The 12,096-nt window shown below is 40.0% G+C and overlaps 1 protein-coding gene across 1 annotated transcript in view; it reads left to right on the top strand.

Moving 5' to 3' along the window:
* Positions 1-12,096, top strand: part of col5a2a (collagen, type V, alpha 2a) — a 59,194-nt gene that overhangs the window by 31,627 nt on the left and 15,471 nt on the right. The window contains exons 2-17 of the mRNA XM_042001477.1: positions 773-994; positions 2,724-2,740; positions 2,831-2,863; positions 2,956-2,988; positions 3,224-3,277; positions 3,976-4,068; positions 4,149-4,220; positions 8,709-8,753; positions 8,910-8,963; positions 9,150-9,203; positions 10,436-10,489; positions 10,596-10,649; positions 10,768-10,821; positions 10,962-11,006; positions 11,161-11,214; positions 11,373-11,417. Coding sequence (XP_041857411.1) covers positions 773-994; positions 2,724-2,740; positions 2,831-2,863; positions 2,956-2,988; positions 3,224-3,277; positions 3,976-4,068; positions 4,149-4,220; positions 8,709-8,753; positions 8,910-8,963; positions 9,150-9,203; positions 10,436-10,489; positions 10,596-10,649; positions 10,768-10,821; positions 10,962-11,006; positions 11,161-11,214; positions 11,373-11,417 — 983 coding nt within the window. The remainder of the gene's footprint in view (positions 1-772; positions 995-2,723; positions 2,741-2,830; positions 2,864-2,955; positions 2,989-3,223; positions 3,278-3,975; positions 4,069-4,148; positions 4,221-8,708; positions 8,754-8,909; positions 8,964-9,149; positions 9,204-10,435; positions 10,490-10,595; positions 10,650-10,767; positions 10,822-10,961; positions 11,007-11,160; positions 11,215-11,372; positions 11,418-12,096) is intronic.

The following is a 12,096-nucleotide window of genomic DNA, read 5'->3' as shown; positions in this document are numbered from 1 at the left end:
AGTCAGGTTACAGAACATGTAGAGTCCTTTCAAAACCAAATACACCCCACAGCAGGCGGTGGCCTCCATCTACATTCACTTCCTACATTTCCTGAGACTACACCATGAGTGGGAAAAGGGACAAAACTGTGCATTTAGGTGAAATGATGAGTAATCTGTAAAGTATGTGACGCTAAATTACAACTCAAAAGTGGTACCTCAGACATCTGGGAGAAGGTGGTTGCAGGTTTTCTGTTTTTAAGCGTTAGTCGGGTTTGTGAGGGAAATGACTTCATGTCTAACGACGGGAGACTTCACTGCAACAACGGATCACGTTTTCCAGACCCCCCCTCACTTTGTACAGCACATGCTGGAAACCTGTGTTTCACATTAGGTCCATACTGTTTCCCCTGCATGCTTGCTTCTCCTGGGGGAGGCCTCTGGTCTCCCAGATTCGGAGCTTTTGCAAAGATAAAAATTGAGTTTTCAGTCTGCCTGCCTCCTCTGTAGCAGCTGCTCTGATCTTCACATGATGGATTTGTGGTTGGTGCTATTTCAGTGGTTGTGCTTTTCTTTGAGGAAATAATGGGGAAGAGAAAATGGTTTAGTTTAAATGGTGCAAAAGCTTATAATTATATGCAGTCTTCATCTCTTCATGTAAATACTCAGGCTAACTTGAACAAAGGGTCAGTTTGTGTTAGTAATCACGCATTTTCTCAAAATGCTCCTATTTAAGTCGAGATCTTGTCTTTAGTGCTGCTTGTGAGCTAAGCAAACCTCTGTGCTGTTTCAGGAGATGACTCGAGCTGCACTGTGGACGGCCAGTTCTACACAAACAAGGACATCTGGAAACCAGAACCATGCCAGATCTGCGTCTGTGACAACGGTCAGGTGCTCTGCGATGAAATCCAGTGTGAGGAGACCAACTGTGAGAAGGTGATGATCCCGGAGGGCGAGTGCTGCCCCATCTGTAAGACTGATTCATCCACCAGCGGCGGGACGGACACCTTTGGTGGTAAACAGCAGCTTTTGTGTTGGCGGGGAGCAAAATTATTGAGAGAAATCACTTTAATATTACTCACAAACCCAGACCTCAGAGGAGAAGTAATCATCACTGACAGGAATCAACTCTGTTAAAACCTCAGTTTCAAAAATGTTGGGACAAAAAACATAATGCAATGATTTAAAAATCTCATCATCCCATATTTCTTTCCCAACAGAACATAAATGACATATCAGATGTTGAAACTGAGACATTTTACCATTTCATGGAAAATATGAGCTCATTTTTAATTTCATGGCAGCATCACATCGTAACAAAAAGCAGGAAAAGTAATTTGCACAAATCAGAAACAACTGACCATTTTTCTGCATGTTTGAAAGTTGCAAAGACTTTCAAGATCCCAGCATCTACAGAGTATAATATCATCAAAAGATCCCAAGAATCAGGAGGAATCTCTGTGTGCACGGGACAAGGCCAAAGATCAAAACTGGATGCTGGTGATCTTGGGGTCCTCAGGCAGCACTGCATTAAAACCAGACATGATTTTTCTACTGGAAACCACTGCATGGACTCAGGAAGACTTCCAGAAACCACTGTCTGTGAACACAGTTCACCCTGAAATCCACAAATGCAGGTTAAAGCTCCATCATGCAAAGAAGAAGCCAAAAACAACACCATCTTCTCTGGACCAAAGCTCATTTATAAGCTCTGAGGCAAAGTGGAAAACTGTTCTGTGGTCAGATGGATGAAAATGTGAAATTCTTTCTGGAAAGCATGGACGGTGTGTCCTGCAGACTAAAGAGGAGAGGGAGCATCCAGCTTGTTATCAGTGGACAGGTGAAAAGCTGCATCTCTGATGGGATGGGGCTGCATTTGTGCCAATGGCGTGAGCAGCTTCCACATCTGTGAAGCTCCATCAATGCTAAAAAGTACATAGAGGTTTTAGAGCAACATCTGCTCCCATCCAGACAACGTCTCTTTCAGGGAAGGCCTTTCAGATTTCAGCAAGACGATGCTGAACCACATCCTGCATCCATCACAGCAGCATGGCTTCACAGGAGAAGAGTCCAGCTGCTGAACTGGCCTGCCTGCAGTCCAGACTTTTCACCAGTACACAACATCTGGAGCATCATGGAAGCAGAAATCCAGCAACCAAGGTCCAGGACTGTAGAGCAGCTAGAATCCTGCATCAGACCAGAATGGGACAACATTCCTCTCCTAAAACTCCAGCAACTGATCTCCTGACTTCCCAGATGTTTACAGACAGATGTTAAAAGAAGAGGAGATGCTACACGATGCTGAACATCATCCTGGAACTACTTTTTACAGATGTGTTGCTGCCATTTTAGTCCATATATTCCATGAAATGATAAAATGTCTCAGTTTCATCCTCTGATATGTTGTTCATCGTCTACTGGGAATAAAATATGAATCATTACATTCAGTTTTATTTACATTTTATACATCATCCCAACTTTTTTTTTGGGGGGGGGGGGGGATGGAGGTTGTACAGTGTTCATTGTTGTCAATAGCAATATAAGGAGCTTAGCTTTGACAAGCAGTTAGTGAAAATTACTGCTGCTATCAGGCTCCTGCACATCCGTTCACCCTGTTATCAGATTAATTGTGTTAATTGACTGTTTTTGTTCGCCTCCACTGACCTGCATAATGATGATTAATGAAAACTGTCTCAGTATTCATCAGCACACTGAAATTCTTGCTTGTGTTTTCCTCCCTGCAGGTGGCAGAGTTTATCGGGTAGGCAGCTGTTTTGTGATGTCAGCTTTATTACATTTACTTTATTGTGTGCTGTGAGTTTGAAATCTTTTGTCTCTTGTATTTATTCAGGGCCAGAAGGGAGAACCTGGGGATGTTCCACTTGTGAGTTTTTTTCTCCATATTAAACTATTAAACCTTGAAATAAAGTCTCAAGTTAAGGGATCTAATGGCTGTTTTTGATGCCTGTCCTGCAGGTGACTGGTATCAGAGGCCGTCCTGGAGCTATGGTGAGCATTGTTTCTGTTCAGTGTAGTTTTCTGAGTCCTCAGCTGTGGGTGGATGTTCATCCACCTCAGCTGACACTAGATGGCACAAGAAGACAGTTGCATCCTACATAACTTCACCTTAAAAGGACATCTGCACAGCTGGATGAGCTGTCCTCAAGTCATCATGGTTATTTCTGGGATGCGATTTCGATGTCATCTTCTTTTTAAAAAATTATTGTCTTATTTTTTACAACAGGGGCCTCCCGGCTCCCCAGGAGACAGAGGACCTCGTGGAAACAAAGGAAGGCCTGTACGTCACATCTACACACTTAAAACTCAACCAGTCTGCAGATTCAGTTTTATTGGCCTCATGTGATGCCACATTGTTGCACCATTCCAGTCATTACGAGTTATGAAAATATGTGTGTGTACAATGCAGTAATATGATTTATTGGAAGACACACCCTCCCAAACTAGACTCAAGTGAGAGTATTGTATTAGTTAACCTCATTCCTCCATATGCAGACTAATATATCATGATTTTAACACAATGCATGTGGATCACAGGGGTCATGAGAACAACTCAAGTTAGTTATTTTATTAGTTAAGTAATAAAATAAAAGAAATTTTTAAAAAACGCTGCTTGGTTTAAGGTCAAAGAACTTGCCATCAGGACTGAGCCTGGGGAGCTGATGTAAGCGGTGCTTAGCAAGCAGAACGGCTGGCGCTGATGAATGAACTGTTGGTGGAGGCGACGGCAACATTTCGCTGCTGATTTATTAGCACAACTTTTCCTGCTGCCCACACTTTAGTTTGTAAAGGAAAAGCAAACTTTGTTGTTGGTGGTGAACCAAAATGTCGGGTTCCACGGAGCTGCTTTAAATCGCCTTTTGTTTTCATAATAAAATGTAAAAAGCTGCAAACAGCATCACTGGCATAAGAGCAGCAAACATCTTAGATGTTAAATACTTTGTGCAGTGAGAAAATCTGCATCTGTTTCACTTTAAGGGACTGCGGGGCCCTGCGGGATATGATGGAGAGCCTGGTATACCAGGCCAGCCTGGTGAACCCGGACCTCCCGGCCATCCATCACACCCAGAGGTGAATAAACCGCTAGTGGCCGACACTTTTCCTGACATACTGTTAACAAAGTGAGCTAACCTGACATGTTTTACCTGCAGGGGCTTGGATCCCAGATGGCTCAAGGCTTTGATGGAAAACAAGGACCCCAGGCCATGCTGAGTGGCTCCAGGGTAAGATGCCAGAGAAATAATAGACTCAACTTTATTCTGACTTAACATTTCTCCCTTATTATTATTTTTCCAATGTTTTGATGATCACACATTTGAGTAGGGAGTGTGGGACCAAACCAGCTTCACCATAGAGGCACAAATTATGAGTGACAGGGTTCGCTTTATGAACCATTGTCCCATACTTTAACCCCAACCCTGTGAAGAAATAACAGCCAGAAGGTGCCGGAAGTGGCACTAAAACCAAAGATCCTGAGACTAACTTGGTCAGTCAGTCACTGCTTATCTGAGTTAAAGGTCTACGGTGAAAGAATGAGTCTAATCCAACAAAAGGATCATCCTATAAGATACTAAATGACATTCATTTAGCTTATTATTCTGTCTTGCTTCTTTTCAATAAAAAATTAAGAAAGAAATATTTCAGGACAAGGTGAGTTATTTGTTTAGCAAATTTCATGTACAACATGAATGCAACAAATAACTTAAATAGTTTTTCTTTTAGTTCATTTATATGCTGGGAATGATTTTTTCCTGGCTTCCAGCAGCAGAAAGACAACGTTTTTGTGCACCATGTTAACAAGTTAAAGATAAAATAAGATGATTTGGCTAGTTTAAAAACAGTGATGTGTGTGTATATAAATACAGGACATCAGTGTGTTTTTTATGGCACTGGACCCTTTACGCAGTTATCATGGAAGGTGTGTTTGGTTTGGATGATTTGTGTAACACCCACAAGAATATCAGTTATTTGATATTATTTATATTAATCATCAAGTTAACCTTTAAGACTGAATTAATTCATGTCATGAACCTCAAATCCAGACAATAACAGGCTGCTTATTATTACAACCCGTTTTAATAAGAAAAACAAAGGAAGCACTGACAACAGAACTACGAAGCTGCTGGTCCTGCCAGCCACGAAGACCACTGGTTTCAGTTTTCTTTTTCAGATTTTACATCCTCTGAACCAGCAGCACCTCCTTCTTCTGTGGAGGATTTCTCCTCCTCGCTCTCACCTTCATCCATGAGTTCTTGTGGGTTTTTGAGTCTGGGACGCCCCGAGAGGAGAATCAGTCCTTTCTCGTGCCACTAACGTCAGTATTTAGTACTGCTGCCCGGGTGCAGCCCACCATTTTTGCTGTTTTAGAGACTTTCACACCGAGTTGAATTACCTCGACAACCTGGCCCTTCTCGAAGTCGCTCAGCTCTTCATTCTCCCCCATTTTCCCACAAACGTGACTGAGAACTCTACACACCACAGAGGCTCACGGGCGTTATTTTCTTTTTCTTCCTCTGTTTATTAGCAGTTGGCAAACAACGTACAGATGTGCATTACCACCAGCAGCTGGTAAGGAGTGGGACAGGACAGACTGATAACCCAAAAACAGTCCTCTACATTCTCTTAATCAGCCCTGTTTTAGATGGAAAATCAATGATTAGGTGTGTGCCATCTGTAAAATACCTGGAATTTTAAACGTTACTTTCATTGTTCTGAGTTTATCTAGTTTCCTTCCTTTCTGTCTCACATCTGTTGCAGTGAACTATTACATGCTTTGTTTCATTTTGGGTGCAGTATGTACACCAACTTATATCATGTTTACCCATCATACAGTGTATCGCTAAGCCAAATATGTCCCAGTCTCAGTCTTGATATAACACTATCACATTTCCTTCAAACCGCCTTCCTTCCTCCCACAGTTCTTTGTATTCTAAACCATTGTCCTTTCCTTTTTTCTCCCCGTTTCTGCCATCACTCCTTTATTTCATGCATAATAATTCTTACTTTCTTCTTACCATAGTCAAACCATCATGCTTCCCTCCTATTCGTTCTCTCTTATGAGTTGGGACCCAAAGAAATGCCACTACTGATCCCCTCATTTGCTGGAATTCAATTCATATCTGTGGTCAACTTTCTGAGTTTCTGTTCGTTATACTGGCTAAAGATGAACTTGAGTCAGGCGTCGTTTTGACATCAGAGTGCTAACAAAAACAAAAACAGCACCAAAATGACTCGCTCATCATTTGACAGTCTCCCCAATGGCATTATATACGTTTTTGTTATGTAATTTATATTAAAAAATCCTTATAAAATAACATTTATTATCAGATTTGGACACTTTTTTCCCTCCTTTAGCTGAGTTTAAAGGCAGTAGGATCTTTGTCGCTGCTGTGAAATGAGCAACCTGGAAGTAATGAGTCTCCTGCAGAGAGAGAAGTTAGCAGAAGCACAGATTCGTTCGGTTTAGCTGCCTCTTTATTCAATACACATTAAAGTTTCATTCAAAATGTAGCCACTTCTTCACACATCCAAACAATGCAGAATATTTATGAAACAGTTGTAGTGCATTGAAATATGTCCAAATTAACTTTGCATGTTTTTTTTCTAAATAGGCCACATGTTTTCCTCTGAACACTCACAATAACTTAGCTCCGTTTAATGCGTTGCAACCTGAACTTATTACTTATTAGCTCTTATTATTACATTTATTAGCAACAAACCTCTTAAGAGTAAAAGTAAAGTGTTTTTAGTGTTGCTATTTAAATCCACAGGCATTCTGCAATCTCTTTAACATCCATAAGAATATCAAAGTCTCCCTTCAAATCTCAGCCCTGGAACATGTTCACCGGACTGTGGTCGATCAAAAGTTTGGATATTTTCACAGCCACAGTTTCACAACAGCAAACAAAGAGTTCTGCAGGAAAAGGTGCAACATTTAAGACTGACGCACATTTACGTGATGAGCCTCAACTCCAGACAGGCAGGCTGCTGACTTCAGGTTACAATCTCATTTATTCTGAAAAACAAAGGCGGCACTGACAAGCTGTATGTTTCTGGTCCTCCCACCCACGAAGACATTAGCAGCTGGTCCTTTGAGTCCTGTTAGTTACATGCTGGAGGCACCGATGCTCCAGATGTGCGGAAGAGGAGGTCAGTCAGGACATTTTAAACTGTGTGCCCTGATCCAGAGGTCTCTGAGAGCATCACTCTCCCTCCACGGGCTCTTTTTTCACAGCAGGATCTGCAGATTTGTCTTCTTCTGAAACTGCAGCACCTCCTTCCTCTGTGAGGGCTTCCTCCCCCTCCCTCTCTAATTGGTCCATGAGTACTTGCGGATCTATGAGTCTGGGTCGACCCGCGCGGAGCCTCTGTCCCTCCTCGTACCACTGACGGTAGGTATTCACCACTGCTGCCCGGGTGCAGCCCACCATCTTGGCCGTTTCGGAGACGCTTTTACCGATCTCTATGGCAATGACAACCTGGCCCTTGTCGAAGTCGCTCAGCTCTTCATACTCCTCCATTTCCCCACATCCAACACGTGACTGGCAGCTCCTGTCCACACCTGCACACCCAGGATAGTGAAAGGCGTCGATTTAGCAACGTCTGTGCTACATGTAGGAGTCTGAACTGTGCCAGACTTCCTCACTCGTCATGTGACGCGCATTCGCCACAACTGAAATGTGTCGTTTCTTTCCAGCGCAAAAAACAAAACAAACAAAAAAAAAACTCACAAACTTAATGGGATGGATCCTCTCTTCTTTAGAATCGTTCTTTTTCCGTCTTTCTACAGCAAAGTTTAATAACGGCAGGATTCTACTTACAGACGCCAGCCTCTGATGTGAAATTTGATCCACCCAGAAGTCAGATGACTCTCCTGGCGGGAATCACTTCTGCGCATGCTCTGTAGGCCGCACGCTGCCAGGCAGGAGCTCTGGCCTCACATCCAAACTGAATCACGTTCCCTTCACCAAAGTCCTAACAAACACACTAAAACCACCAGCAGGATGTAATACTAAGCATTGAAGTATGTCTAAACCAGCTGTGCACAATTTCTTCTTTTTATTTTTTCAAGTGACAAAAACTGTTTCCTCACAAATATTTATGTCTGGGTTTAGTGTTGCTACCTAAATGCAACACTTGATGTAGAGGTTTTCTGCAAACTCTTCACCACTAACTAACTAACTGATTAATAAATAAATAAAATACCATTTACTGATTTATAAATTATTTATATTATTTTTGTACCATTACTTGTTTGTTTAAATAAATGGTATATTCTCCTTATTTAAAAAAAAAAGTGTGTCATTATTTACATAGATTAAAAAAGTAAAAAATAGTTTTATGGCTTAACAATTAAACAATATGTTTTTTTAAACTCTATCAGGAGACACTGTAGGTTTTATAGTAATGATGGTAATGCATGATCCTGTGTATCAAAAAACATTACTCGGATATAAAAAAGAACAAAACAAAACTGATAAGAAAAAAAAACATAGAAAAAAGAAACTATTTTTATTTGTTTTGTTTTTATCTCTCACTTTTTATCTCTCTCTCTCTCTCTCTCTCTCTATCTTTCTCTCCCTATATATAAATCAATCTCACTGTCTCTCGCTTTTATAATGTCTTATGTGTGTATTTATGGCCCTGAGTAGAACTGAATTGAATTGTCTGAGGACTTTAGCTGATCATTTCATATGGCATGTTTGTTGTAGGGTGAGGATGGACCAAGAGGACCTCCAGGGCCAAATGGCTCACCTGTAAGTTAAAGCTTTTTTTACATTGTTACACAGCATTTTCTAATGTCATTGCTCTCCCTGTTCACACACACACACATATTTATATGTATATATATATATATATATATATATTTGTTATTATTATTATTTTTTTAATGTTTTAACTGTCCTTTAAAGGGTCATCCAGGACCACAAGGACCTCCTGGGGATGTTGGTGATCCTGGACAAATGGTATAACATCATTCTATTGTAATTTTCTGTGTTTGGCCAAATTACTCACACAAAAATTGTGATTTGCATGAATTTTAATAATGTCAGCAGACTGCTTTTTTGATACAGAAAAATACTTACAGCATGCACAAAGGAGGATTTTCTTGATTAAACTACACAGTTTTTAATTGTGACTGTGTTTGTCAGGGTCCACCAGGGCAAAGGGGACCAGAGGGCCCGCCAGGGAAACCGGGAGAAGATGTGAGTCAGCAGTTTGTTTTTAATGTACAATTTTAGAGTGAAAAAAAGACTTTTATTTAAATTTGGAAAAAGAAATCTCTTGAGTTTTTATTTTTTATTTTTTATGTTTTAACTTGGAAAGTCAGAGCAGCCACACCAGACCTAATCTCAAAATCTAACATGGCTGTCCTGGACAAAAGTTTTAAATGATGTGGTGATATCTGTAGTAATAAACAATTTATTAGAACTTCTATCGATTTTTTTTCTCCTTCAGTCAATCATAGCTCTGACCAACCTTCAACAATGACCATGTTGCTATGCTGATTGTAAGCAAAACAGTGATAATGGCTAGCTTGATCTAGCAAGATGTGAGTAATTTCTTTGTCTTTAGGTATAGCTTTAGACTTGGAGACATTTGTGCATTTTCATTTAAATTTTGAAGTCAGAACATCCATATTCTCAGTATGAAAAATCAACTGGAACATCTCCTAAAGTTGTATTTTTGAGTTGGAAAGTCAGAGCAACCATACCAGACCCTAAAATTAAAATTCAACATGGCCGCCCTGGACAAAATGTAAAAAACTGTGGTGAAATCTGTAATAATGAACAATTTATTAAAATGTTTATCAGTTTGTGTCTCATTAAACCAATACATTACATAAAAGAAAAAAGTGACTAAAGCACTATTGAGGTAAAAAATTGAGAACCCTTTAATAAAAAGTTGCTAATACATGGAAAAAGTTCAATATGAACCAAAGCATTGTGGGACACTGCCTTTATCAGGGTGACAAATCTAATAATACACCTGGTCACCTTTTTCTTTCTTTGCCACATCATTACCACTGTACCAAAGAGCACCTTAAGGGTTTTGTTTTTTCCCTCTGACCTCTATGAGCATGTTGCTATGTTGTGTGTAAAGCAAAATCCTCATTAAAGCTAATTTGATTAGCAAGAACAATGAGCAAATCCTTCTGGTTTTCCGACATGCAACTGGAATGTGGTCCTCTCATCTGCAACGTTATTTTCCAGGTACGAGTTTGGACTTCAGAGGCTAAATGACGCAGCATTAAATTTAGAATTTGTACCACATGGTTCTCCATAATCAGCCAAAATTGTAATCAGTTGGAAAGTTAAATAAGTCACAGTCCTGAGTAGCTTTCCAGGTGTAGAATCAGTAAGCAGTTTTCCCACTTTCACAACAAACCTTTTTATGTAGTAACTAAGTAATGTGTAAATGCTTCGTCCTTCCACAGGGTGAATCAGGCAAATCAGGAAATACTGGAGAAGTTGGATTCCCCGGATCAGCAGTAAGCTTCTCCAGCTTCATAACCCACACAGACCAAATCTCCTGTCCTTTATTGTGGATCTCCATGAGTAATAACTAATCATGCTCCTTCATGTCATATATTTTAGGGGTCTAGAGGATTTCCTGGTACACCTGGGCCTCCTGGCCTGAAGGGTCATAGAGTGAGTATGAAACATTAAAGGAAATTATCTAAAATGGGCATCAAGCATTGAGAAATCTTTTGCTAAAGTGAATTAAACTGATTTGCTCTGGGGTTTTGTTTCCCTCTCATGTGAACAGGGTCATGCTGGGCCACTTGGCCAAAAAGGTGAAACCGGAACAGTTGGATCCAAGGTACAGAAGAAATGTGAAATTATCACGTAGTTATCAGCCTCAGTGGGTCTGGTGGTTTGTTTGATTGGTTGATTAAGGGGAGCCTGATAAAATAACATGTACTAATTCTGTAAACGGATTCGTTTCCTGTGTTTTTTTAGGGTGCTACTGGGCCCCCAGGTCAAATGGGAGCACCTGGTCCCATGGTAAGTTCATTGTTTCAGACACAGACATTCTGAGCTTGTTTTGCTTTTACCTTGAATGGCAGGAGCTTAACATGAACATCTGATCTGAAATTATATAAAATTCTTAAGTTTAAATGGAAAGCAGCTGTAATTTATCTTTATCTGTGGTCATCAGGGTCCTGCTGGGATGCCTGGGGAGAGAGGGCGCCTTGGACCTGGCGGTATAGCAGTAAGCACGTAATTTTTGTCTAACTATTGACCAGAATGTGGAAATAATAGTCGGATTTTACACATATGAATATTTTATTTTCAGAAGTTCTGTAATTTGTAGAAGTAAGTACAAACATTAATCTGTCTGCTATCTAGTGATTAATTTTTGTCTCTTAGGGTAAGCGTGGTCCACCTGGTAATCTCGGGAAACCTGGTCCAATGGTAAGCCAACATTCATAACCTTTTTTTATTTTTTTTTTATTTACAATTTAATATAAAACAATACATATATTTTACATGGAGAGGAAATAAATAATGAAAACAAACAAAGAGAAATAATTAAATACTAATAAAATACTGTGTTTTTCATCATAGTCTCTAATGTTAAGATGGATTTGATTGGAAAAGATTTAGGCTGCCAATCATGAACCGTTTAAAGTCTTGGAGTATTGATTCTCCACCATTTTCATTTTTTCAACTTTATTAGTATTGGATGACCACAGCAGAATTTGACTCTCTTCCTTTATTCGTTCGTCAGTTCTGCCCAGAGTAATGCACACATGCCTTCCTCAGTTTTCCTCTCAAAAATGGAATTATGCTTCTTTATTATCTCATCTTTATTTATCACATTGCAAACACCTATATCTTGTTGATGATGTCAGCCGCATCAGCTGGAATAACTTTGCAAAGTCGCATGAGCTCGTTTTCATGTGATAACTAGTTAATTTTTCACATTATCTTGAGAAATCAGCCTTTTTTCACCTACTGTAACTGCTTTTTACAAGATAAGCTGTGTTTTGTTGAGATAACAACATGATCAATGTGAGCTAGAAAATGAGCGGCTATCATGTAATGTCATTGGTAATTGATGGAACTGGTCAGTCTACCAGTAAGATAAGAC

The sequence above is a fragment of the Melanotaenia boesemani genome, chromosome 12 (genome assembly GCF_017639745.1).
Source record: "Melanotaenia boesemani isolate fMelBoe1 chromosome 12, fMelBoe1.pri, whole genome shotgun sequence".
NCBI classification, from domain to species: Eukaryota; Metazoa; Chordata; class Actinopteri; order Atheriniformes; family Melanotaeniidae; genus Melanotaenia; species Melanotaenia boesemani.
This window is presented reverse-complemented; position numbering and strand designations above follow the sequence as displayed.